Genomic DNA, 24,820 nt, shown 5'->3' on the forward strand with positions numbered 1-24,820 from the left:
GCTCCCTTTTTATTATTTTACAGACGTTATTTATTTATCCATGACGCCCGGAGCGAGGCAGAGACGCAGGCAGAGGGAGGAGCAGGCTCCCTGCGGGGAGCCGGAGGCGGGACTCGATCCCAGGACCCCGGGGTCACGCCCTGAGCTGGAGGCAGACGCTCCACCGCCGAGCCCCCGGGCGTCCCCCGCTCTGAGTGTTTGAGTCCCCGTCTCCCGGCTTCGGTGACACCCGAGCCATCCCAGGTGGGCCCTTCTGCGGAGCCTGCCTCACGTCTTCTGTGCTTGAGGGGCCCCCAGCCTGGGCGCCCGCACCCCCGCCGGCTGGGCAGCCCGTGGACGGGGCGTCGGCGTCCTGGGGAGGCCTGAGGCCTGCGCTGCCCGGCGGCCGCTACCGAGGCTGGACTCAGGTCTGACGTATTGGCAGGGGGTCCTCCGCTCTCGGTCTGTTGTTGGGGTGTCAGGTCCAGTGACACCCGCGCCTCCCGGAGTGGCGGCTCCGAGCTGCCCCAGGACCTGCCACCCGTGTCCTGCGACAGCCCCTCCCCTGGAGCGAGGACTGGGCGTCCTGACCTGCCTCTGACGTGACACAGGGCGTCCCGTCCTCGATTAGTGACAGGAAGACGGGCTTTGGTCCCCCCCCCCCCCGCTGTCCCCGCACGCCCCTCGGGGAGCCACTCGGGTCTGGCCTGCTGCCTGCGGGAAGGCCACCGAGGAAAGAACCGTTGTCCCTGCCTGGCCAGCAGCCGCCAAGGACCCGAGGCCTGTGACAGCTGCGTGGGGGAGCCCGGGAGCGGGTCCTGGAGCCCCGCAGCCCCGGCCGACACCGTGACCCGGATTCCTGACCCACGGAAAGCGTCATACGGTGGACATTTCCCGCACAAGCTGCTGAATTTGGGATCCTTTGTCGCGCAGCCGTAGGCAGCTGATGCTCTCTGCTAGCACCCCGGGTCCTACCCCGCCGTGGGTCACGGCTCCCGGGGGGCCATGCCCGCCTGGCTGCCTGCGGGCCCCCCGGGACTCTGGCATCCCTTGGGTATGCGCGACCCCCGGTTCTGGCGGGACCCACCACCCGGCCTGGTCTGGGGAGGATCCAGGGCCTCCCGACACCCACGCCCCCCACGGCGGCTCTTGCCGTCCGGGCGCCCTCCCAGGACCTCGCAGGTGCGGGTGCTCTGACCGTGCGAAGTGAGCCCCCGCCTCCCGCTTCCTCGTCCTGCCCCCCCCTTCCCGCCACTGCCCAGGGCAGCTCTCCGCGCTTCCGCCCGCCCTTGTCACGCCAGCGCCGCTCCTGGTCAGGACCTGTATCGACAGCCTCCCCTCCCCCCAGCCCCGGCCTAATTCCTCCCACTTTCCAGCAGCCCCGACATTCGTCCCAGCCTTGTCCTGGGGCCTGCGGGTCCTGGCTGCTCGGCTGGCGGCTGCTCGCACCACAGGCCACAGAGCTCCGCGCTCAGGCCACGCAAGAACTGACGCTCTTGGGGCGCCTGGGGGCTCAGCGGTGGAGCGCCTGCCCTCGGCCCAGGGCGTGACCCCGGGGTCCCGGGATCGAGTCCCGTGTCGGGCTCCCTGCATGGGGCCTGCTCCTCCCTCTGCCTGTGTCTCTGCCTCTCTCTCTCTGTCTCTGTGTCTCTCATGAATAAATAAATAAAATCTTAAAACAAAAACAAAAACTGACCCTCTTTTCTGGTGGGCAGCACAGAGGGCAGGCAGAGGTCCTGGCCAGGGATGCGGGAGACTGGGCCCCTGTGTGGGCCTGCCGGCTTCGGGCCAGCGGATTCTGGGCTCTCGGGTGCTCCCGGCAGGTGTCCCACTGGCTGGTGGGGTCTCCTCCGCTCTCAGCCCCCGTGGTCCCACGTCGTGGGGAGGCTGCCCGGTGAGTGGGGGCCCAGCACCCTTCAATCAAATCTTGGGCCTGAGTCCCCCTGGCTTTAGGACGGGACCCTGAGCACCACTGGGGCCGCCGGGGCTCCACAGCACCCCTGGTTTTTCGGGGTCCAGAGCCAGGCTCCGGGATCCGGGCCGGCCCCTCCCGAGGCCTCTCCCCTCAGCTCACGGGGATCCCCCGGGCCTCACCTGTCGTCTGTCTGCGTGAGTCTGTTCTCACCTCTTGGGAAGGACCCGCTCATGCTGGGCCGGCGCCCACCCCATGATCTCATTTCCAGTCACACAGGTACTGGCGTTGAGACTTCCACGCACACATGTGGGGTGCTGAGTGTGGCCCCTAAAGGGCGCTTCCGGGTCTTGCTCGGTGGGGGGACCCCGAGTTCCTGCTGCTGCTTCAGGGCATCCCGCCGGCCAGAGCCCGATCCCTGCGGCTGTCACCCCCGTGCCTGTGGAACACTGGAGAGCTGTGGCCAGCGGGTTCCTGCCCATCCGGCATGCAGGCCCATCCACCCCAGGTGAGCAGCTGTCCCCACCCCATTGCCGCCACCCTCCAGGGAACCCCCAGCTTCCTGGCCCCAAGCCTCACCCAGTTCACCCTTCTGAGATAAGAGAGGTTAGGCAGGGGCCAGGCTGCAGGCCCCGTGTGCCCCTGAGAGGTGGCACCAGTGTCCCTCGGGGGTCGGGGACCAGTGGGTGGGGGCACAAGGAGCCTTGCTGGGTCGTAAGCCCACAGGGCATCAGAAGGCCGTGGGGCGGCCCCCAAGCACTGCGGCTCCAGCTGCGGGTGAGCCCACCGGGCACCGCCAGCCTGAGTCCCTCTGCTGGCTTTCCTGCCTCTCGTCCCCCCTCGCCACCGGGCCTGGAGCGCCCCGCAGGAGCCCGGGGACAAGGCCTCCTCCGTCCCAGTCGCCTTTGGCTCTAAGGACCTCAATGGGGGCCCGTGGCTTGTCTGCCCTGCCGCAGCCTGAGCTCCCGGGTTGGGGGCCACCTGCCCGGCGGCTCCTCTGAGCCCTTGCACCACCACCTGTCTCCCGCCTCCTCTGCCAGTGGCACCGGCCCCCCGCCCTCCCCCCCCCCGCTTTGTCACTGACCTGAACCTGGCCCCATCCAGAGCCGGTGGCCCCAGGGCCCCTTCCCGCCACGGCCATCCCTCTAAGTGGCCTGATTTGATCCAGCCGCACTGGATGACACCTCATGTGACTGTGCAGAGCCTATAATGACGTGGATGGTGGCTCGGGGCGAGAGGCAGCTGGCGAGACAGAGGCCAGGACCCAGGTGTCCTCCCAGAGGATGGGGGTCACTCGGGGAGAGAATGATGGCCAGGGAGGGAGGGTGCCAGTGTCCTTGGTCTCGCCTCCCTCCGCTCAAGCCGGCCGGGCCCTTCCCCTGCACCTGCCACTTCACTTCCCACCTGGGAGACGGGGGAAGCGACCACGGAGGTTGGTCTCGGGGCCCAGAACCCCCTGAAGGTCAGGCACGTGGGCTCGGGGTTCCCACTGCACCCACCTCCTGACCTCTTGGGGGTCCTGGGCCAGCACCCGGCCTGGGGGGACCGGCCACCTGCAGGTGCTTCTTTTACAACCGAACAACAAGATCAGGGGAGGTGCGGAGACAGCGGCCCAGGAGGATGAAGACGGGCCGGGCGGCCCCCTCCCGTGCCCAGCTGCGGGCAGGCGGGCGGCACCAGGTCGCCGCGAGCCCCGGGCCCGGCCTCCAGTGCCCAGGACCCCCGGTGCCCCCTGCCCGGGCAGTGCCTCTCCCGTGACACCAGCTTTTGTTTGCTGACGGACCTGAGGCTCGTGCCCCTCCTCCCCCAGGGCTGGACGCGTGCGGACGCACAGCGGCCCATAAGCGCCCCCCGCGCCTGACCCGGGGCCAAAGGTCAGCCAGGGCCTTCCGGGGTGCACGGTGGCTCCTCGGCAACCTCACTGCTCCCCGACCGTCTCCTTGGAGACTCAGAGGGCGGCGAGTACCCCTGGAGCCAGGCACGTGCATGCGCACCCCCACGTGCACAAGACACAGTCTCCGCCCAGAGAGGCCAGGCCGCTCCATCTGGGGCAGGACCAGAAGCAGGAGAGGAGCAGTGGGCTCCCCGCGCCCCACTCCGCAGGCTCGGGTTCCTGGAGCCTTGGCTCGTGTCGGCACAACTGAAGACCCCGCGGGAGGGAGGTCCCCAGAAGGCGCTCTCCATCTCTGGCTCCAGGGGCACGGGGTGGGGTGGGGGGACTCAGCGGGTGAGCATCCGCCTTGGGCTCAGGGCGTGACCCCGGGTCCTTGGATCGAGTCCCCGCAGGGAGCCCGCTTCTCCCTCTGCCCCTCCCCAGCTTGTGGGTTCTCTCTTTCTCTCAAATAAATAAATAAAATCTTTAAAAGAATAAAATTTGGGATCCGTGGGTGGCACAGCGGTTTAGCGCCTGCCTTTGGCCCAGGGCGCGATCCTGGAGTCCCGGGATCGAGTACCGCGTCGGGCTCCCGTGCATGGAGCCTGCTTCTCCCTCTGCCTGTGTCTCTGCCTCTCTCTCTCTCCTCTGTGTGACTATCATAAATAAATAAAAGAATAAAAATTTCTTTTAAAAAAAGGAAGCAGCAGACAAGCCACCACATGGAAGCAAATACTTACAAATTAAGTATCTGTTAAAGGCGACTTCTGTCCAGAAGGTAGAAGGAACTCTTATCACTCAAGTTTTTCAAAAACCAATTTTTTCAATGAGAAGGCCTGCCAACCCCGGGCGCCCGGGCGGAGGTGGGCCCCGCACCCTCAGCTCGGCCGCTGGGAGCTCGCCGGGCTGCCGCTGCCCCGAGAAGAGCCTGGCCGTTTCTTTTTGTTTATTGATTTTTAAAGATGCATTTATTTAAGGGACAGTCTGGGGCTCACTGGTTTAGTGTCACCTTCAGCTCAGGGCGTGACCCCGGGGTCCCGGGATCGAGTCCTGCATCGGGATCCCTGCATGGAGCCTGCTTCTCCCTCTGTCTGTGTCTCTGCCTCTCTCTCTCTCCCTCTGTGTCTGTGAGTAAATAAATAAAATCTTAAAATAAATAAATAAATAAATAAATAAATAAATAAATAAATAAATATCTTAAAAAAGAATAAAAATAAAAAAGATGTATTTATTTGAGAGAGAGTGTGCACGCGCAAGAGGCGGGGTGGGGGGCGGTGCGCAGAGCAAGGAAGTGGAGCCAACTCCAAGCAGCGTGGAGCTTCACGGCCTGGATCCCACGACACCCCCACCCCCTCCGCCATCAGGACCTGAGCTGAGACCCAGTGTCCGATGCTCAACTGGGGGCAGCAGCCAGGACCGCGCGGCGCCCGCCGTGCCCGGCACAGCTCGCTCCCCAAGCTCACGCGCCATCTGGATGCGCACACGCGTGTGGCGAGGGGCCGGGGCGGGGGTCTCCGCAGGAGGGGGCTTCGGTGGTGGCGGCGGCACGATTTCTTTCCTTTTTTCCTTGTTCCCCGGAGTCACCTGCACGCCGCACAGGGCTTGCGCTCGGCACCCCGAGACCCAGAGCCGCTGGCCCAGGGACAGGGCGGCCGGGCGCCCCTAACGGCTTGGTTCTTCATGCAACTGACGCCTTCTGTACCTTTTTTGCCTGAAATGTCTCACATATTTTATGTATTTATTTTTTATTTTTTTAAAATTTTTATTTATTTATGATAGTCACACACAGAGAGAGAGAGAGAGAGGCAGAGACACAGGCAGAGGGAGAAGCAGGCTCCACGCACCGGGAGCCCGACGTGGGATTCGATCCCGGGTCTCCAGGATCGCGCCCTGGGCCAAAGGCAGGCGCCAAACCGCTGCGCCACCCGGGGATCCCTCTCACATATTTTAAAGCAGACGCGGGAAGTGGGCCCGCGACTTCCCCGAGGCTGGTGGGCCCCTGGCCTTGCAGCGCCTCACTTCCACTTGGAAAATTGCAGATGTTAGGGTTCTCGTCACGGGCTCGGCTCGTCCTCTGTTCCACGGCTGCAGGGGCACGGGCCTGGGGCTCTCCCCGCTTCCTGCAGCGCCGCCCTGGGTCCCGGCCTGCCCGCCTGGCCCCTGGGATCCCCTGGGGTCCTGCCCCGACTGTGAGCCCAGGACCGGGCGCCAGGACACCGCGGCCACCACCACGGGGCGGGGCAGGTGGCAGCGTGAAACCTGGGGAGCGAGGCCAGGGCGCCCAGGAGGCAGTGCTTGAGGAACCCCGGCTGACACGGGGACGCCCGTGTGACAGGCCACGGTACCGAGTACTAGGCCGGGTGTGGAACTCTAGCCATTGCCAGGGGAGGGGCCAGTGGACTCCCCAAACCCGGGAGAAACAGCGGGTCGCCTGCCACCCCTTCCCTCCGCCCTCAGCCCCCATGTCCCCTCCCCACCCGCGGTCTCTCTGCCTGGGTTTCCCTCCACTGCTATCTGGGCTGAACACCCCTTTGCTTGCTGCCTCCTGTCACCACCCTGGGCCCTGAGGGTGGTTGTCTGGGGTCCCCGCAGGCCAGCAGGTGCCACCCCCCTCGCCCCCTCGGGCACTGTCAGAACCTGCACTGCAGAGGGTCAGCCGCATTCCAGGGGCAGGGGAGGGGCGGGGGGGGGCATCAGTCCCCAGCCCAGGCCTCCCCGAGCAGGAGCCGCCAGGCCCCCAGGGACACGCCGCGGGGACTCATGGGGGAGGCGGGGTGGCTCCACGGAGGGCAGCGGGCACCTTCCTGGGCCCTCATCCTGGGCCCGGCCCGGACGCCACGTGGGAAGGCCTGGCCCCTGGCTCCCAGCTCCCGCTGTTTACAGCCAGGAGTCGGTTATGTAAACAGAGGTGGCCCAGCCCCCCCAGGCCCCCACCCGGTCTGCTCCCTACTCCCCCCACCCCGCTCCTCAGGTACATTTATTCCAAGTCACCTCTTTGGGCTGTGACCCAACTGATCCAACTGAGGCTGCAGGGCAGGGTCCCCCCAGGGGCTGGAGGGGGGACACGACACACCTCCAGGGCCCTATGCCGGCCCACACGGGCACCCCACCCCCAGACGAGGGGGGAGGCGCTAGAGGGAGGGCTGGTGGAGGGGGCGTCTTCACTGAGGGAGGCAACCTCCCCCCAGCACGTGCTCCCCGCAGCCCCCGAGCCCCCCCCGAGCCCCCCACACACAGGCAGGGCCACAATCTCTGACCTTTGCCTTCTGCCCATTCCCAGAACCGAAACACAAAGGCTCGCCCTGGGGGTAGGGTCTGGGGTGGGCCGGTAAGAATTGGGGTCTGGAGGGCGGTGCGGACCCCCCGGGAGCCCCCCTCCTGAGTCCCCAGCGGGCGCAGAGAGCGCTGAAGACCGCCCACCTGTGGGCCGGCAGCAGATTGGTCTGCAGGAAGGGGGGCCTTGGGCGCTGACACCCCCTAAAGCAGAAGAGTTGGGTGAAGATCCCCAAAGACGAAGGACAGCACCTAACGAGGGGGCTGGGGGGTGTCCTGGGTGACAGCGGGTGATGGACAGAGGCTGACAGGAGGCCGCAGCCCCACACCAACACGGTTTGCTGGTGGACGGGAGCCCTTGGGACACTGCCAGGTGTCAGAGGCCAGTGGGTGAAGTGCCCCGGCGAGGGGAGCAGGTCAGGGAGAGGGCTCCAGGTGAGGCCCCAGGCTCCGGTGACAGGTGACATGCAGCTGCGGGCAGGGAGGGATGAGGGATGGAGGACGGAGGGGAGGGGAGTGGAAGGGAGGGGGTGTGTGCCTGGGGCCACAGACGCAGGGTGACTTCCTGGGAGGCTGTGACCTGCAGGGTCCAGGATGTCCGGGGCCGAAAGATGAGGCCCCTGAAGTCAGCAGGCGCTGAGCAAGGGCTGGGACTCAGGCCTCAGACCTGGGGGAGGCGAGGGCACAGGAGGGCGGCTGGGGGCAGAAGTGGGGGGGGGGGGACACGAGCCGGCCGGCGACCCCACGGCAACAGGAGCAGCGGGGGCCAGCGGGGGACCGGCCACTGGCCAGTGGGACTGCTGAGTGGTGCTGGGGGGCTCTGAGGCCCCCAGCCTTGCCCTCCCCCCGAGTCCAGCGTGCTCTACGCTGCCGGGAAAGAATGTCACCCGGGAGCCGAGGTGGGGTAACGGGGGTATTGGGGGGGCAGACCTCTCGGCAAATCAGCGGCCGGGATCCCAGGAGGGGAGGGTGGCAAAAGAGGAGGGGGCGTCCAGGCGCAGTCCCCTCCCGTCCACCCTCCTCCCTTGTCCCCGCGGGGAGCTGCGGACCCGCCTTGACCCTGTCCGCAGGCCTGTTCTGAGAGGAGGCGACCAGGACCTGGTGGGGGGGCTGCAGAGTGAGTCCAGGGGGGATCTGAGGGCAGGAGTCAGGGGGGCAGGTGCTGAGGCGCGTCGGGGCCGGAGGCGCAGGCAGGAGCCGGGCGGAGGGGCGGGCGGGGACCCTCGGCTGCCGCTCCCCCTCCCTCCACCCCTCCGGGGCCGCCCCCGCCCCTCCGCCTCCGCCTCCGCCGCCACTGCCACCGCCACCCAGCGTCCCCGCTGGAAAGTTTGCGCACCGCTGGCCGCGGAGCCGGCGCCGACCAGAGCTGCTGGAGGCGGAGGGCGGGAGGGTCGGGGCCGGAGCAGGAGCGGGCGGCGCGGTGAGTCCCGTCCCCGAGGGCAGGTCCCCAGAGCCCCCACCTGGGCGGGTGCGGCCGGGGCGCTCGGAATGGGCAGCCGGAGATGGCCAGCGGGGACCCCTGCCGTGGGTGGGCGGGAGGTCTCAAGGCCTGGGGCGTCGCCGTCCGCACCCTCTGGGCGCCTCTGATCCCAGTCCCCGGCTGCGCCCTTCCAGCTCAGCCAGGCAACCAGTGTGTCCCGTCCCCACCACCCCGCTCCCCGTGGGGCAGGCTGGGGTCTCAGGGCTTCGCTGCCCTCCCCTCCCTGGGGAAGGTCGCCAGGGCGCTTCGGGGAGCGCTTTGGGGGTGCTTCGGGGGCACCAGGCAGGCGGTCCTGCGGCTGCGGGGAGCCCTGCACTCCCCGTCTGGCACCCACCCCAAGGCCCTCCCCAGGGGCCCACATGGGGCCCCACGGAGCCATCCCGGAGGAGGGGGCTGGGCAGTTGCTGTCCCCTGCGGAGGGCCCCAGCCCCCCCTCCGGGACCCCCCCAGCGGCATCCCTTCCACCGGTGTCCCCGGCTCCCCACCCGGCCAGCTTCTCGGCAGAGCCCACACTTGTCACTTTGACCCGCGGGGAGGCTGGGTCACTGCCCTGCTCTCACCTCTCCAGCGGCCCCCACTGCCACCTCTGGGCGGCAGGGTGTCTGTCCCCACCTGGACCTACGGATCCCTGCCGCCTGGCTGCCCGCATCTTCCGGGCTGGCGCTGGCTGCCTCCGGGCCCTTCCGTGCTGGGGGATGAGGGCTGGTGGGGAGCTGCTCTCTGGCCTGCCTCCAGGTCACCGCCTGGGTGCCCAGGGGAGGAAGCAGGAACCGGGCTCTGTCAACAGCCTTTGGCCCCTGATCCTGCCCTGGGGCCATGACCTTCCTGCTACTTGCTCCGGTTTCACAAACACCCCCCCCACACACCAGCTCGACCCTTCTGAGCCTGGGAGTCTCCCCCCCAATTCGGAGTGCAGGGCAGCAGGGGTGACCCCAAGGTCATGACCCCATGGCCTTGCCTGTGGGTGGGCCATCCGCCCATCTGGGGGCCCCACCTCCTGCTCCAGGCCTGGGGGCCCCCCAGCCGTCCCCAGGGAAATCGGTGGGACCCTGGCGGGGCCCTGGCACCTAGAGATGGCGTGTTCTGGGCAGCCCGGGGCAGGGCACCTGCCTGCAAGCAGCCCAGCAGGTGGGGGAGGGCTGGGGCCGGGCCCAGAGGCTGCCCACAGACCCCTGACTCTCCCCTCGACCCCCTGCCCGCATCTCCAACACTGAGCTGCTTGGGATGGGAAGGTCCGAGACCCCCGGGGGAGCGGGACCCCCAGGCCCAGGAAGGGGGGAGGGCCTGTTCCCGGAGGAGGGCCGCCCCCTCCCCCCACTGGCTCCAGTGAGGGTAATAAAGTGGAAAACCCGCCAAGCTGGCGGGTGAGGAGGCCCTGGGAGCGCGCCACACCCAGTGCTCGGCAGGCTCGACCCAGGACCCCCCGTGATTCACCCCTTAGCCCTGAGGGGACCTGAGACACTGGCACGAAGGCCGGGCGCCCAGGTCACGGCCTGTTGTGGGCGTCCTGGCCCGGCCCTCGGTCACGGGTGCAGGCCAGGCCCTGTGGAGGCCTCCTCACCCCACAGCCACTTGTCCCAGACCCAGGCTGAGGGCTCAGGAGCCACAGAGTGAAGGCCTCTAGGCAGAGGTGACCGGCAGGTGGAGAAGGGGTGGGCGGCACCCAAGGGGCTTTATCTCCTGCTTTGGATCAGACGCCCCTGTCTGCTGCCCTTCCCCTTGGTGGGGGGGGGCGCTGGGCTGGCCTGCAGGGCAGAGGGGGGAGGAGAGGTGGGCGCAGGGGCCCGAGAGGCTAGAGGCTCTGGGGGCAGGAGGGGATGGGGAGCAAGGACACTGCCCAACAGGATGCTCCCTGCCCAGATGCCCTGCAGCTGGGGCGGGGGTGGGACAGCAAAGCTGTGGCCCCCAGGAGCTCAGGGCCAACTGACAGCCCCCAGACCACAGCGTGGGGGCGCCTGTGGGGGCTGCACCCCTGCTCACCCGCTGGAGAAGCGGGAGCCCAGCATGTGCTGACCCTCGGCTGTGCCAGGCCTCGGGCCTCAGGCCCCTGCCCGGGGCACCCTGAAGTGAGGCTGGCCCGCAGGATAGGGCGGGTCACCTGCCGGCCCCTTTCTGGCCCCGGGACCAGGGCCCATAATTTGACTTCTCAGGGCCTCATTCCCTTGCGTGTCTGGTGGGGGTCCCTGCTGCCCCGTCATGAGGCGTCAACGAGCTTTGCCACCTGAAGAGCAGGGTGGACTGTCGTTTCCAGGGCCCTCCCTCCTGTGGGGGCCACTGAAGCCCCGTGAGCCCCAGGACGACCCTGTGCCAAATGAATGAGGTGGACACCCAGGGGCCCAGCCAGGGGCAGGGGTGCGGCGCGCGCCCAGGGGCCTCCTCGGCCAGCTCGCCCCAGCTCCACCCACTGGACCCTGATGGGCGAGGCTGAGCCCCTCCACCTGCTGCGGCCTGACCCCTGGCTGCTCACTGTCTTCCGGCCCGCTGGCCGTCCGTCCATCCATCCGTCCGTGTGCGCACTCGTCCATCCATCCGTCACTTGCTCCCTCCTTACCAGGGTGCCAGAGAAGGGCCCCTCCACAGCCCTGGAGTCATTCCCGCAGGGCCACACCCAGGCTCGAAGGGGCCCCCCCCGCACCCCTGTGGAATTCAGTCAGAGCAAAAGCAAGCAAGGAAAGGAGAATTAATAGGGCCTGGCGCCCCAGATCTCCACCCAGACTTGGGCCGGGCCCAGGGCAGCCCTCCTGCTGGCACCACCAGGGCTGGGGGCCCGCGCTGGGGGCCTGGCGCCAGCACTAATGATCTCGAAGGAATATGCCGCCAGCCACCTGCACGATGTGCCCCAGGGGACCCCGGAGGCCGGGCCTGAGCCCCAGGAGGGGCCCGGGGGTGCACCTAGATCCCCCGTCCGGGGAAGGGGCACGGGAGGGACGGGGCCATCCGGAGCAGGTGCCCTGGGCAAGGCCGGGGCTGGCTCTGTGATGGATGGTCCTGGCACCGCCCCAGCCCAGCTGCCTTTCCCAGGGGCTAAGAATAGGTGGGGAGGACGGCAAAGGCCGAGGGAGGAGGTGGATCCCGGGAGGCTGCTCCTCCTTCCGCCGGCGGCTCTGCCACCCGGCAGCGTGGTGGCTCCGCCAGCCAGCACCGAGGGGCGGGCTCCGGGCTGTCAGAGCTGCAGGGAGACGCCACCACCGGCCGTGGGAAACCCAGCCCGCCGGGCGGTGGGACCCCAGCCCCGTGACTGGCAGCGAGGGACTACTTCTGGCATCTTCTCCCTCCGGCTCCCACTTCATCAATAGGCCAGGAGGCTCGGGGGGAGGTTTGAGGGAAGGAGGGCAGCCCGCTCGTCACAGCAGAGCCCAGCCGGGTCTCCTCGCTGATGGGGGTCCCCCCACAGGCCCTGCCGCTCTGACCGAAGTCCACAGAGGAGCGCGTGTGCCCACGAGGACCCTTTGCCCCAGCTGTGTGGCCCCAGCCAGATGTGGGGGGAGGCTGCTCAGAGGCATGCCCCCCGCCCGGCCGCACTGCCCTCACCTCCTCCTCCTGCTGCTGGCCTGCCAGGTGAGCCCCACTGCCTGCTCCCCCGCCAGCCCCCCGGGGCCCCACCTGCTGCCTGCCCCTCCGGCTGACGTGGCTCAGCCCCACCTGTCCCTTCATCTGTCCCCCCAGCCACAGGCCTCTTCTGCCCAGGTGATGGACTTCCTGTTTGAGAAGTGGAAGCTCTATGGTGACCAATGTCTCTACAACCTGAGCCTGCTGCCCCCGCCCACCGGTGAGCCCCCTGCCGCCCCCCCACATCCAGGGCTTGGCTGACCAGCACCTACTGAGCTCACGCCCTGGGAGCTCCAAGCCCCGTGGGCAGTGTGGTAGGGGAGGCAGCCCACGAACCCCACCCAAGGCCCGGGTGGGGGGGAGGTGGGCTCCGGCAGGGACAGGACACCCCCTTCTATACCAGTTCTGAGGGTCCCTTAGGGTACGGCAAGAGGTCGGGATGGGTGGGGGTAGTCGCCAGAGGGCAACTCAGAGCCATCGTCAGATGGGGGCAGGGGCTTGCGCTGGGCAGAGGAAGGAGGGGGTTTGAGCCACAGAGGTCACGCTGGAGCCTGGAAGGAAGCCACAGATCGGGGTGCAGCCCCCACAGCGGGGAGCACTGCAAAGGGGCCACTGGGGAGAGGGCCAAGCTCAGGTGGGCTTGGGGCACGTTGGAGACGGGAGGTGTGCGGGGAGGAGGCTGCTGGGGCCCCGGGAGATGTGGCGAAGCCTGCGTGCTGGGGCGCAGGGGTGATGCGCAGGGCCCCTCAGAGGGGACCACGGGGGCCCAGCCCTGCTGAGGGGCCCCGCCCCCGCCCTGCCTTACAGAGCTGGTCTGCAACAGAACCTTCGACAAGTACTCCTGTTGGCCCGACACCCCTCCCAACACCACGGCCAACATCTCCTGCCCCTGGTACCTGCCCTGGCACCACAAAGGTAACTCCAGGGAGGTGGGGGAGGCCGAGGGCCCGGCTGGGGGTCGGAGCTGACCGGGCCGCCCCTCCAGTGCAGCACCGCCTCGTCTTCAAGAAGTGCGGGCCCGATGGGCAGTGGGTACGCGGGCCCCGGGGGCAGTCGTGGAGAAACGCCTCCCAGTGCCAGCTGGACGATCAGGAGATTGAAGTCCAGGTCCGCAGGGGCGCCGGGGCGGGGGGGCCAGGGGGCGGGTGCCTGGCCCCCCAGCCCTGACCTGCCACCCTACTTTGTAGAAGGAAGTGGCCAAGATGTACAGCAGCTTCCAGGTGATGTACACGGTGGGGTACTCCCTCTCGCTGGGCGCCCTGCTCCTGGCCCTGGTGGTCCTGCTGGGCCTCAGGTAGGCCGCCCGCCTGGGCACGGCCCCCCGCGGCGGGCAGGGCGGCAGGCAGCCACTGACCCCCGGTCCCCGCAGCAAGCTGCGCTGCACCCGGAACTACATCCACGCCAACCTGTTCGCCTCGTTCGTGCTCAAGGCGGGCTCCGTGCTGGTCATCGACGCGCTGCTCAAGACCCGCTACAGCCAGAAGATCGGCGACGACCTCAGCGTGAGCGTCTGGCTCAGCGACGGGGTGAGCACCCCCTTCCCCGGCCTCCTTGCCCCAGGGCGGCGGGGGCCGCGCGGCCCGAGCTCATGCTGCCCCTGCGACCAGGCGGTGGCCGGCTGCCGGGTGGCCGCGGTGTTCATGCAGTACGGCGTGGTGGCCAACTACTGCTGGCTGCTGGTGGAGGGCGTGTACCTGCACAGCCTGCTGGGCCGCGCCACCTTCCCCGAGCGGAGCTTCTTCCCCCTGTACCTGGCCCTCGGCTGGGGTGAGTGGGCTGCGGGGGGGCGGGGGGGGGGAGGGCGGGCGGGGGGGGGCAGGGACCACAGCTGCCCGCTCCCCGCAGGTGCCCCCGTGCTCTTTGTCGTCCCCTGGGCTGTGGTCAAGTGTCTGTTTGAGAACATTCAGTGAGTACGAGCTGAGCGGGGGAGGGCCCGGGGCGCCCAGGGGCTCACCCCTCCTGGCCGCCGGCTCCGGTGGGTGCTGGCCTGGGGCTCTGGAGGAGTCGGGCACCGGGGGACGGGGGTCCTCCAGTCAGAGGATGCGCTGGGTGGGGAAGTGACGCTGCCCCAGGACCGGGTGGTTTCTGAGCGCCTCCCCTCCGTTCCCAAGGCCCTGATTGGACCCCCTCAGCGTCGGGGGGTGGGGGGGCCGGCAGGCTGTGAGCGGGCCCGCCCTGCAGGTGCTGGACCAGCAACGACAACATGGGGTTCTGGTGGATCCTGCGCCTGCCGGTCTTCCTGGCGATCCTGGTGAGGCGATGGGGCACCTGCTGGCCCCGGGAGGGTCTGACTCCGCCCTGCCTTCCTTGTCGGCCTGCGGGGCCTGTGGGGCCTGCGGGGCCTGCGGAGATGGATGACATCCTGCCTGGACAGGGAGGGGGCCCTGGCACCGAGCCGGGACACAGGCCGGTCCCTGGCTGGGTGCCCAGCGGCCCTGGAGCCCTGCGAGCGCGGCCTGTGCGGCTGCCAGGTCCAGCTACGGGAGGGTCCAGGGGGCCCGGGCGCCGCCCTGAGCCATGCCCTCCGCACGCAGATCAACTTCTTCATCTTCATCCGCGTCCTCCTCATCCTCATGGCCAAGCTGCGGGCCCGCCAGATGCGCTACAGCGACTACAAGTTCCGGTGGGTGCCGGGGGCGCGGGCCGGGCGGGGCGGGCGGGGCAGGCGGGGGCCGCGGGGGGGGGGGCGCGGCGGCTCAGGCTCCCACCCGCAGGCTGGCCAAGTCCACGCTGACCCTCATCCCCCTGCTGGGGGTCCACGAGGTGGTGTTCGCCTTCGTGACGGATGAGCATGCCCAGGGGACGCTGCGCTCCGCCAAGCTCTTCTTCGACCTCTTCCTCAGCTCCTTCCAGGTGCCCGCCCCGCCCCTATAAGCACCTGCGTCCCCCCCGCCCCCCCACCCCGGCCGCCCTGACTGTCGCCTCCCCCCAGGGCCTGCTGGTGGCCGTGCTGTACTGCTTCCTCAATAAGGAGGTAGGTGGCAGGGGAGCACAGGCATCTGGGGCAGGGGGGGAGCCCTCCACGTCCACCTGCGTTTACTGGGCGCTGGACCCCGACATGGGCAGCCTCAGCCGCTCCTCAGGGAGAGCACTCGACGGGGGTGCCCAGGCATCGGGGGACCCCTGTGCTCCACGGCGGGGCCAGCCTCGCTCGGCACCCAGGGCGCCCTGTAGTCCTCGGGGGAGGGGCGGGCCCTGGCGGACCCCGGGACTGGCCCAGCCCGTCCTCTGCCCCCCTCTGCCCAGGTGCAGTCGGAGCTGCTGCGGCGCTGGCAGCGCTGGCGCGTGGGCAAGTGGCTGCGGGAGGAGCGCCCCCCCAGCAGGCACCCCGACCCGGGCCGGCCCGCAGGCCGTGCTCCCAGCGAGAAGCTGCTGCTTTCCGGGGGCCGCGACCGGGCGGCCCGGGACCCCTCTGCAGACACCGGCCTGGTGGGCAGCCCCCCTGGGGTGGCCGCCAGCCCCTTCGAGAGCCCCCAGGAGCCCCCCGGGGCCCCGGTCGGGGCTGGACTCAGGTGCTGAGAGTGGGCCCCGCGGGACAAGCCCGAACCCAGTGCCGGCCTGGCGCTGGCCTCCCTTCTGCCCCCTCTGGGGGGGCTGGCGCGGGTGGAGGCGGCTCGGGAGGCCCAGGACGCGGTCTCCTCCGACAATAAAGCGTCTGCGGAGCGGCTGCCTGGCACACCGCGGGGAGCTGAGGCGCCGGAGGGGCGGCGGGCCGGGCAGGGCCCGGGAAGGGGCCTGCTCCCTCCGGAGTCCCCCTTTGGGGTTAGGGGAGCTGGAACCTCAGAGCGGGCCCCAACACCCTCTCGGTCAGAGCCCCCGACCCCCCGAGAGCCAGCACCTGCCAGCACGGGGACGAGCGGGGTGGCTGGCAGCGAGGGGGCCGCCCTCAGACGGCTCCCCAGGCCGCAGGCCGCCGCCCACACGGCAGAGGAGGAAGCCCTGGGCCCAGGGCAGTGGCAGCAGCTCCCCAGACCCCACCTTCCCCCGGGGGGGCCCCCCCCCGGCTCGGCTCAGCACAAAGCGGAGCGTCCCTGCCGTCCGTCCAGGGGACAGCGCCGCTGAGGCAGGAGCAGGTGTGGGCCGTGGTCCCCCGCCAGGGTGCCGGAGCCGGTGCTGGGACGGGGCGGCGGGAGGAAGAGCCAGCGCCGAGGGCAGGCCGCCTGCCGGCCAAGTGTCCCCTCCAAGGGGCCGGGGGGAGGGACCACTGAGCCCCGGGGGTGCGGGCGCTGCGCCGCCCGGGCTGGAGCTGCTCGGCTGAGCCAGGCTAATTGGAGAAAATGAGAGGACAGAAGGCCTCTCAGGAAAGGTAAATAAAATTAGTCACCCCGGCCCTCCTGAGGGACCTTCACCCCGCGCCGCCCACGCCACTGCAGGCCGGACGGACAGCCAGGGGGCGGGGGGGGGGGGGCGGCACGGAGGGGCCGAGGCTCGTCGGCGGAAACGGAGATCTTTTGTGGCCCCGGGACTCCTGTGATGCACGGGGGCTGCAGACCCCCGGAAGAGGGAGGGCCCGACCGCAGGCCACGGCTTCCCCCAGCCCACGTGAGCCCCGGCCCCAGGGCCCTGCCGGCCCTTGATGCCTGGAAGCCCACGAGGGCACAAGTTAGTACGGGACAGTGGCAGTTCTCCTTCACGCCAGCTGAGCCCGGGGTTGGTGACTGCCGGGGCGGCGTCACCCACCCAGTGGCCTCCTGACAGCCCTCCCTACCCTGACTCCCTGCGCCCTTACCCTCCTTCACCCTTGGCCCTGTCCCCAAGGGAACCGGAGCCAACCGGGAGAGGGGAGGGCGGAGGCAGAGGCCTGGCGGGGGCTGGACCTGCCCGGCCTACTGGCCAATAAGCATTGGCTCCGACGGGGCGGGGGGGGGGGGGGGGGGGGCAGGTGGGGAGGCGGGGGCGCGGGCCGCTGAGCCCAGCACCCACATGACAGCCCCTGTCCAGGAAAACGGGCACCCCAGGCCCTAGGGCTCTTCCGTTGCCTCTGCAGTCCTTCACCCCAGGCCCCCAAAGGACTATACGGATCCTGCCGCGCAGGTGTGCACACGTATACACACGTGCTACTAAACAGTGTGAGAAACAGCAAAAGGGAAAACCTGGACTACAATAAACAGCGATCAAAACACAACAAAACAAAAAAACAATAAACAGGGATCAGACCTGGGAGAGTGGGTCACCCCCAGGAGGGCAGCTGAGTGCATCACTGGGCAAGGGGACATCAAGCAGGCGGCAAGCTCTCCCAGACACCCTAAAGGGGACCAGAGTAACTAAGTACACTGACGAGAAATTTAAATGACCTGGTGGAGAGTTCAAGACGTAATTAGTGTTAGTACATAAGAAACTAAGTAAATGAAAAAAGAAGGCCATTAGTAACTTCAAGGAAAACAAAAAGTCGGGCAAAAAGTCATAATTCACCACATGGTTTAGCTCTGAATTACAAACACAGACATCATAATGTAAATACTGCAGGATGATGTAACCAAAAGAGCCATCTAGGGAGGATGGGGGGGGAAGGACGTGTGCATAGTGGCAGCGGGGACAAGAATGAAGTAGGAAAACCGAGAGCGCTGTGTGCTTGCCATCTAGAAATAGAAAAACAATCAATCAGCCGAAGACTTGGAAATGGTTGTCTGTGGGGGGGGGGGAGGCGGCTGGTGCACTCCCCACACGGCCTCCCCTCTTCCTGGACGCTCCGACAGCCTCAGCCTCCAGCCCGGCCCCCCCCCCCCCCCCCCCCCCGCTTGCCTTCCCTGAGCTATTTGTACTGCTCAGTCCCCTTCCCCCCCACTACCCCCTCCCCTCCTCGCCCGCAGCGCCCGGAACAGTCCACCTTCTTCCCTCATTCTAGGTGAAAACTACCACTGTCTAGACGATTCCCCATCTCCAGCCCCTGGGCCCCCCAAATCTGCACCTCCTAGAGTTCCCCAAGCCCCCCACTCAGCTTCCTCTTCCCAGGGTCCCGAGGTAGGTCGCGAGGTAGCTCGGGGAGGTCTCTGCCCGCCCCCCCCTCCAGTCTGTTCCCCACATGACAGCCAGAGCAGTCATTTCACATCCAAGGTGTCACTCCAGGAATCCCATGGAGCCTCCAGATCTCTTATTTACAGAAATGCAGGGGACAGGACACCCCGGGTGGCTCAGCGGTTTAGCGCCGCCTTCAGCCCAGGGCCTGATCCTGGGGTCCCAGTCGGGCTCCCTGTGTGGAGCCTGCTTCTCGCCTGTGTCTGTGCCTCTCTGTGTGTCTCTCATGAATGAATGAATGAATGAATGAATGAATGAATGAATGAATGAATGAATAAATAAATAAAATTAAGAAACGCAGGGGACAGAGAAGCCGTTTGCCAGGATGTGACCAGTCAAACCTGGAATTTGGGAAACTCCATCTTGAAGCAGCCAAGGGCCCTTCAATGCATAGACGGGGCACGTGGGCAGTGGACACGGCTACGCCCGGCCTTCCCGCCTCGGGGCCATAACCCACAGGTTTAGGTGTCAAGAGAATACGGACTTGGGAGCAGGTATTTGGGGACTGCTGTTCACGCTCAATACACATAAACATGCTCAGAGCACGTGTTCAGTATTTACTGAATTAAAACTGATAAAATTAAAAGTCCAGGGACGCCAGCTGGCTCAGCGGCTGAGCACCTGCCTTCAGCTCAGGTCATGACCCCGGGGTCCTGGGATCAAGCCCCGCATCGGCCTCCCCGCAGGGAGCCTGCTTCTCCCTCTGCTGTGTCTCTGCCTCGCTATCTCTCTCATTAATAAGTAAAATCTAAACAAAACAAAATTAAAAGCCTAAAAATCTGAGTAGGACCCGTCTCTGAAAGGAGGTCACCATTTCACTTGCAGACGTAGGGTGGTTAGAACTTGCCCCACGGAGTTGTCAACAGTGATGGGAAGTGATGTGCTCATGTGCAGAGTAAACCGAGGGCCAAACGGATGCTCCCACCCTCCCTGCACCCGAGGCGGAGTCTGCGGCGGTGCCACGCAGCCCCAGGCCTGGTGAGGGCCCCCCCACACCCTGGACAGGGAGCAGCTGGGGCTGCCCTCAGCCCAGACAGCTCGTGCCCCTCAGAGAGGCGGGCCCTCCGCCCTCCCACCACCTGTGCCCCACCTCCCCCTCCACCCACGCCGGCCCCTGGTCCCCACGACCCCCTTTAGGGCCACACCGAGTGACCCCCCTCCCCCCGTCAGGGACGGCTGCACACCCCGCAGCATGCCTCCCTGCCCCTGCCCCAGCGGGGCTGCGCCCTCCTAGCGCGTGGACTCCTAAGCACATTCCCACCTCCAAGGTGTTCTTGGCACAAAGACCACAGCCTGAGGGCCTCCGCCTCCCAAAGCAGCTAGGTTGGCAGGGACGCTGAGTGACAAGCCTCTGCGGGGTCCCCTGTGGTCCGCAGGGGGTACAGGCCCACAGCTATCACGTCGCACAAGAGGCCAAGGAGGGGAGCTGTGGGCATCCCAACCCCTCAGCAAAACACCCCACAAGTCCCCGGGGAGCAAACAAGGCCACGTGGTTAGAGACTTGGCTCAGGGCCCGGCACCAGCCAGCGCCCACTGGCAGCGAGCCCAGGCAGCTGTTTATTACATGACCTGTCCTTCCTGCGCCCTGTCCCTGGGGAGCACCCCCCCACGCTGAAGAAGACACCTCCTGGAGTCACCTGTAGGGCCTCAGAATACTCTTCCAGGAAAGGGTGTTCCCAAAATAAATTCCAGTTTGGCTATCTGGGCCTGGCCTAGTGGGGCTTTCCAGGTCTGAAGGTCAAGTGCGCCTGGGTCTCTCTCGGGGCCCAGCGGCCATCCTTCCCCCGGGGCCAGTGTGTAGGTCCAGGGCCCCCAACCAGAGGGAGCTGGTCCCTTGAAGAACACAGGAAGGCTGCCTCAGTCTCCCTCCTCCAGAAACCCCCCACCCTCTGCCTCCCAGTGCCCCCCCCCAGAGGCTTGAGCACCCCCTAGAGGAACCCAGGGACCAGATGGAATTTCTGGGTTCGGCGGCCTGGAGCACGACCCTGGACGTCCAGCCCTGAGTGGGCTGCTGGGACGGGGGCCTGACAGACCAAGGGGCCAATCCAGTGCCACCCGCCTTTATTCACTGGCCCTTGGGCTCCAGTCACAGACACTTGGCTTTTGGAGGGCACAAGAACAACAGGGGACCCTGGTGACCACCCTGGCACGTAGTTCGGGGCCAGGATCAGCCCCATGCTCCTGTCCAAAGAGACTGCCAGGGCCACGGGGCCGCACACAGCACAGGGGTAGGCCTGGCTACCCAGGACCCTCGTGGAGGGGGGTGCTCGGTGGCATCGCAGGCCCGGAGAGCTGCTGCCATCCTGAAGCTGATGCAGGGGAGAACGGGCCAGGCTGGACAGCAGGGTGAAGAATTAGACGCTCCCCAATGTGTCCGGGATGGAAAAGCAGCAGAGGGTGGGGGGGACACAGGGAGTGTGAGAAGGGCCACCTTACGGACGAGCCTAGGCCCACCAGCCTGGGGGACAGCAGAGAGCCCTCATTGCCCTCCTGACCTTGGAATAGCTGTGGGGGAGGGGCGGTGGAAGGTGATGGGAAGCAGAGGGGAGTCAGGGTCAAGGCCCTGGGGTGGGGGCAGAGCACGTAGCTCTAGACACAACCAAGGGGAGAGCCGGGGCTGGCAGGGACAGGGGCAGCCTGACGGCCCCTGAGAAGAAAGGAGGGGGCTTGGGGAGGAAGGGCAAGCCCTGGCCACCGACCATGCCCCTCCTGGTCCTGGGGTTGACAGCCCCGCGGGCGCACACCCCCCCCCCTTCCCGGGAGCTGGGCCCACAGGAGACCACCATGAGGCGGCACCCGGTCTCCCAGAGGCCAGGGGAGGGACCCCAGTGCCCTTCAGGACTTCTTGGCGTCCGGCGTGTTCCGGCGCTTCAGGTCACTCAGGTCGATGGGCTTGAAGGCTGTGGGGGGACAGAGTGGTCAGTGGGGGCACAGACGGGAGGCGGGGCCTGTGCCCCAGACCACCTCCCAAGTAGAGGGGCCTTCCTGCCCACCCCCCAGCACTGCCCCTGGCCAGGCCGCTCCCTGCTAGGTCCGCTCCTCCACTCACTCTTCAGACTGGGGTTAGGGACCTTCTCCACGTACTCCTCCACCAGGCCCCGCTCGCTGCCTGACATCTGGCTCCGCAGATCTCGCTCCACGCCCTGCCAGGCTGCCAGAAGCAACAAGGTGGCATCAGAGCCCCCAAATGGCTGCATAGCGGGCCAGGTCCAAGCAGTCAGCCCCGCACCCCTCCCCGGCCCTCCTCCCGCCCCCCACCTCGCAGCCTGCAGCCCCCCGCTGGCCTGCTCCCGACGTGGGGCTGTCCTCAGAGCACCCCTCTCCCCTCCCTATGCACATCCCGGCTCCTAGGGGGCCCGCGCGCGTCTGTACTGTGACCGGGGCCCATGGGCTCTCGATCCTCCAGATCCTCCACTCAGGCTCCGTACCTTTCCCCCTCCCCCAGCCCCTGGCTCCTGGCACATGGTCACGACACACGGCTGCCCCTACCTGCCCGTCCTGCACGCGGCTCCTGCCCCTGCAGACCTGCCCGGCTCCCATGCTCCTCCCCCGAGGGGCTGCCTGCCCCCACTGGCAGCACCAGTCTCTCACCAGGCAAGTCCCCGTGGACCCGGCCCCCCGGCTCTGAAGGCGGGGTGCAGAGGAGGAGGGCTCTGGGGAGCTCCCCATGTACCTTCGTAAATGAAGCGCACATTCTCCTCATGGGCCGGGGTGAAGATCTCGGTGCTGCTGGGGGGAGACCGGGGGCTACTGTTCCTCTTGCCGTTGTAGACGACTCTGGAGACAGGGGAACTGGGGGCGCCCGGCACATGAGGGCGGGCTGGGGGCAGCGGGGCCCACCCCCGCCCCTCCCCTCCCCTCCCCTGGGGGAGGCCGCGCCACTGCCCGAGACCCACCTGGTCATCGCGGGGGCGTCTGGTCCTTGCGCTGCACTGCCGGGTCCCCTCGGCCTCTGAAAGGGAAGGTGGGCCGGGAGCGGGACAGTCACTGTCTCCACGGGGGCTGCGGGGCGGGGAGGCATGGGCCGTCTACTTCCTCCCTCAAGCTCCCAACAAACTGCTCCGGGATCGTGGCCTACCAAGGACCCCTCCGGAGGAGGCCACAAGCCAGGCAGACACAACCCCATGAGGCCGGGGGCCAGCAACCTGCAGTCCACTCGGAGCAGCCGAGTCCCCAGCACCCCTGGGCTGGGACCCCTGCCGCCGGGGAGTCCTTCCCCCGCGGTTGGCAGCCTGGTGGCGCCAGCAGCAGTGCCCTGGGGCCCCCTTTCCAGGGGACAGAACACCCATCAGGAAGGGCTCGGCGACCCCAGGACCCTAACTCTGCCTTCCTGCCGCAGGGCCGGCGCCCTGTTTCCGCTGAGCCTGGTTCCCACCCGCAAAACAGGGACATGCATCTGGGTGAGGAGCCCGGCAGAGGCCAGGGCACAGGGGATGCAGGGCACGTGCAGCCTCCGGGGCTCGGGGCCCCAGCACGATGGGGGGCTGGGGGAAGGCCTGACCCAGGGACAGAGAGCTCGGGGTTGCTGCCCGTTCACAGCCTCCCTCAGCTCAGGTTTTAGCCCCGGGGTGGGGGGGTATCTTCAGGCTCAGTGTCACCCTAGCCAGCTAGACGTGCCCCCTCTGGCTGAGAACAGCACACGGCCAGGGAGCAGCCTGTTCCAGGCCGGCCCCAGGACAGGGTGCCCCTAGGTACTTGGGGGCCCTGGGGCCCCACACAGCCCACAGCATGTAGCTGCAGACCTTCCCAGAGGCCCGGAAAGATGGGGCGCTGGGGGTACTTGCTCCCTGCTTTGCTCGGTCGTCTCATAAATGATCCAGCGTTTGAATACCTGCACAGGTAAACACAAGCCAAGTTCCAAACAAGGGCGACCGAGCATAAGGCCAGCTTCCAGGAGGACACAGGGGACCCCGAGCCCACCCTGCCCCTCGCAAAGTGACTTCTTTCCCGGACTCCGGGGTCTCGCTGCCCATGGTCCTCTTTCCCAGGAGCCAGCCCCCCGAACACCAGAGCAGAGAAAAGGCCCGCTCTGGCCGAGGACACCCTGAGATACTCGGGCTGTCCTTAGCGGTACAAGGCGGGAAGCTCCAGGAGGACAGGCCAGCCCCTGCCTGCCCTCAGCTGGGCCCTCGTCATCTCCTGCCCCTCTCCCAGCTTATCCCCCTCAACCTGGGAGGCCCCGGCTGCAGGGCACCTGCCCTTCGTGCCTCCCCTGCCACGCTTCAGGCCTCTCCCTGCAGGGCAGCCTGCACGCCCCCCCCCCATCACAGCCCCTGGGGACCCCGGCCTTCATGGGCCCGGGGCCCTCATCTCAGGGTCCCCTACGCACCCTCTCAGGCTAACCCAGGTGCTCACCCTCTCAGCTCCCGCCACCCTGCCTGCACACACCTGCCACAGTGGGGGTCTCTGGACACCTCACCTGCTCCTCTGTCTCTGCAGACCGAAGGCCTCATCTGGACTGGCCCCAGGGCAGCAGACCTGCGCAGGTGTACCTGTGACCGGAGCACTTAGGCCCCACCTGGAGGACCCAGCCCAGCTGCCCCAGTTCCTGACTAAAGCAGCAGCATGACATGTGCTCCCTGTCCCAGGCCTGGGCCTCTGCCACCAGAGGCCCGCCCGTACGGACGTCCTACTTCAGTTAGGGAGGTTTCTGGTACCCTGGATAAACTGAACTAGGAAGGAAGAACCTTTGCCCGGGGTCATACATTCAGTGGGTTCTCAGAGCCTGGGGGCCAGAAGAACAAATAAAATGACATTTTAGGGGCAGCCCAGGTGGCTCAGCAGCTTAGCGCCGCCTTCAGCCCAGGGCGTCATACTGGAGACCCGGGATGGAGTCCCACGTCGGGCTCCCTGCGTGAAGCCTGGTTCTCCCTCTGCCTGTGTCTGTGCCTCGCTCTCTGTGTCTCTCATCAGTAAATAAATAACATATTAAAAAAAAAAAAAAAGATTTGGGATCCCTGGGTGGCACAGCGGTTTGGCGCCTGCCTTTGGCCCAGGGCACTATCCTGGAGACCCGGGATCGAATCCCACGTCGGGCTCCCGGTGCATGGAGCCTGCTTCTCCCTCTGCCTGTGTCTCTGCCTCTGTCTCTCTCTCTCTCTCTGTGTGTGACTATCATAAATAAATAAAAATTAAAAAAAAATAAAATAAAAATTAAAAAAAATAAAAAATAAAAAAAAAAGATTTTATTTATTCATGTAAGACACAGAAAAAGAGAGACAAAAACACAGGCAGAGGCAGAAGCAGGCTCCATGCAGGGAGCCCGACGCGGGACCTGACCCAGGGACCCCAGGATCATGCCCAAAGGCAGGCACTAAACTGCTGAGCCACCCAGGGAGCCCCTAAAATCTTAAAAAATATATACGAATAATCACGCACACCCTGATAAACCATTCTAGTCCCGGGTACGTGTCTGACACAGGGGCCATGAGGCCACTGGGAGGCACACAAGAGCGGCCAGAGAGGCGTCACTCATGAGCACCTAAAGGAAGAGCCACCAGAGAAGGTAGCCTATGTCGGGCCCACTCCCGCCACTGAAGTTGACACCGCTGGGAACATGAACCACACAAGAGCAGGCAAATCCTAGCACTGAGGCTGAGCAAAAAGAAGTGACCCAAAAGGACAGAGGATGGAAGCCTGGGGCCAGGAGCAGGCTGGGAGCAGCCCCAGCAGAGGCCGAGCCACAGAGGCTCAGGTCGGCAGGGACCCATCTAAGGGAACAGCTGGAGTCAAGCACAAC

General features: G+C 66.9%; 2 protein-coding genes across 3 annotated transcripts; one reads left to right on the plus strand and one right to left on the minus strand.

The window, feature by feature from the left end:
* Positions 1 to 7,478: 7,478 nt before the first annotated feature.
* GCGR (glucagon receptor) lies at positions 7,479 to 16,443 on the plus strand. Of its 2 annotated transcripts, none has more exons than XM_055327755.1 (14): positions 7,479 to 7,497; positions 11,912 to 12,075; positions 12,184 to 12,286; positions 12,874 to 12,981; positions 13,052 to 13,173; positions 13,254 to 13,360; positions 13,436 to 13,592; positions 13,674 to 13,833; positions 13,912 to 13,972; positions 14,248 to 14,317; positions 14,601 to 14,689; positions 14,781 to 14,919; positions 14,999 to 15,040; positions 15,313 to 16,443. In XM_055327755.1, exons 2-14 carry the CDS (start codon positions 12,019 to 12,021, stop codon positions 15,583 to 15,585), a joined length of 1,488 nt encoding a protein of 495 aa, XP_055183730.1. In that variant the 5' UTR covers positions 7,479 to 7,497; positions 11,912 to 12,018; the 3' UTR covers positions 15,586 to 16,443. The 2 variants fall into 2 exon arrangements, with proteins under 2 accessions (XP_055183730.1, XP_055183727.1); XM_055327752.1 differs by lacking the exon at positions 7,479 to 7,497 and adding an exon at positions 8,380 to 8,457.
* A 3,682-nt stretch (positions 16,444 to 20,125) lies between these two features.
* On the minus strand, positions 20,126 to 24,106 carry MCRIP1 (MAPK regulated corepressor interacting protein 1). The gene is made up of 5 exons (XM_055334540.1): positions 23,501 to 24,106; positions 21,978 to 22,033; positions 21,755 to 21,873; positions 21,131 to 21,232; positions 20,126 to 20,981 (listed from the first exon to the last, which is right to left on the minus strand). Exons 2-5 carry the CDS (start codon positions 21,983 to 21,985, stop codon positions 20,917 to 20,919), a joined length of 294 nt encoding a protein of 97 aa, XP_055190515.1. The 5' UTR covers positions 21,986 to 22,033; positions 23,501 to 24,106; the 3' UTR covers positions 20,126 to 20,916.
* Positions 24,107 to 24,820: the final 714 nt, after the last annotated feature.

Source organism: Nyctereutes procyonoides, unplaced genomic scaffold (assembly GCF_905146905.1).
Source record: "Nyctereutes procyonoides isolate TBG_1078 unplaced genomic scaffold, NYPRO_anot_genome, whole genome shotgun sequence".
Lineage (NCBI taxonomy): Eukaryota > Metazoa > Chordata > Mammalia > Carnivora > Canidae > Nyctereutes > Nyctereutes procyonoides.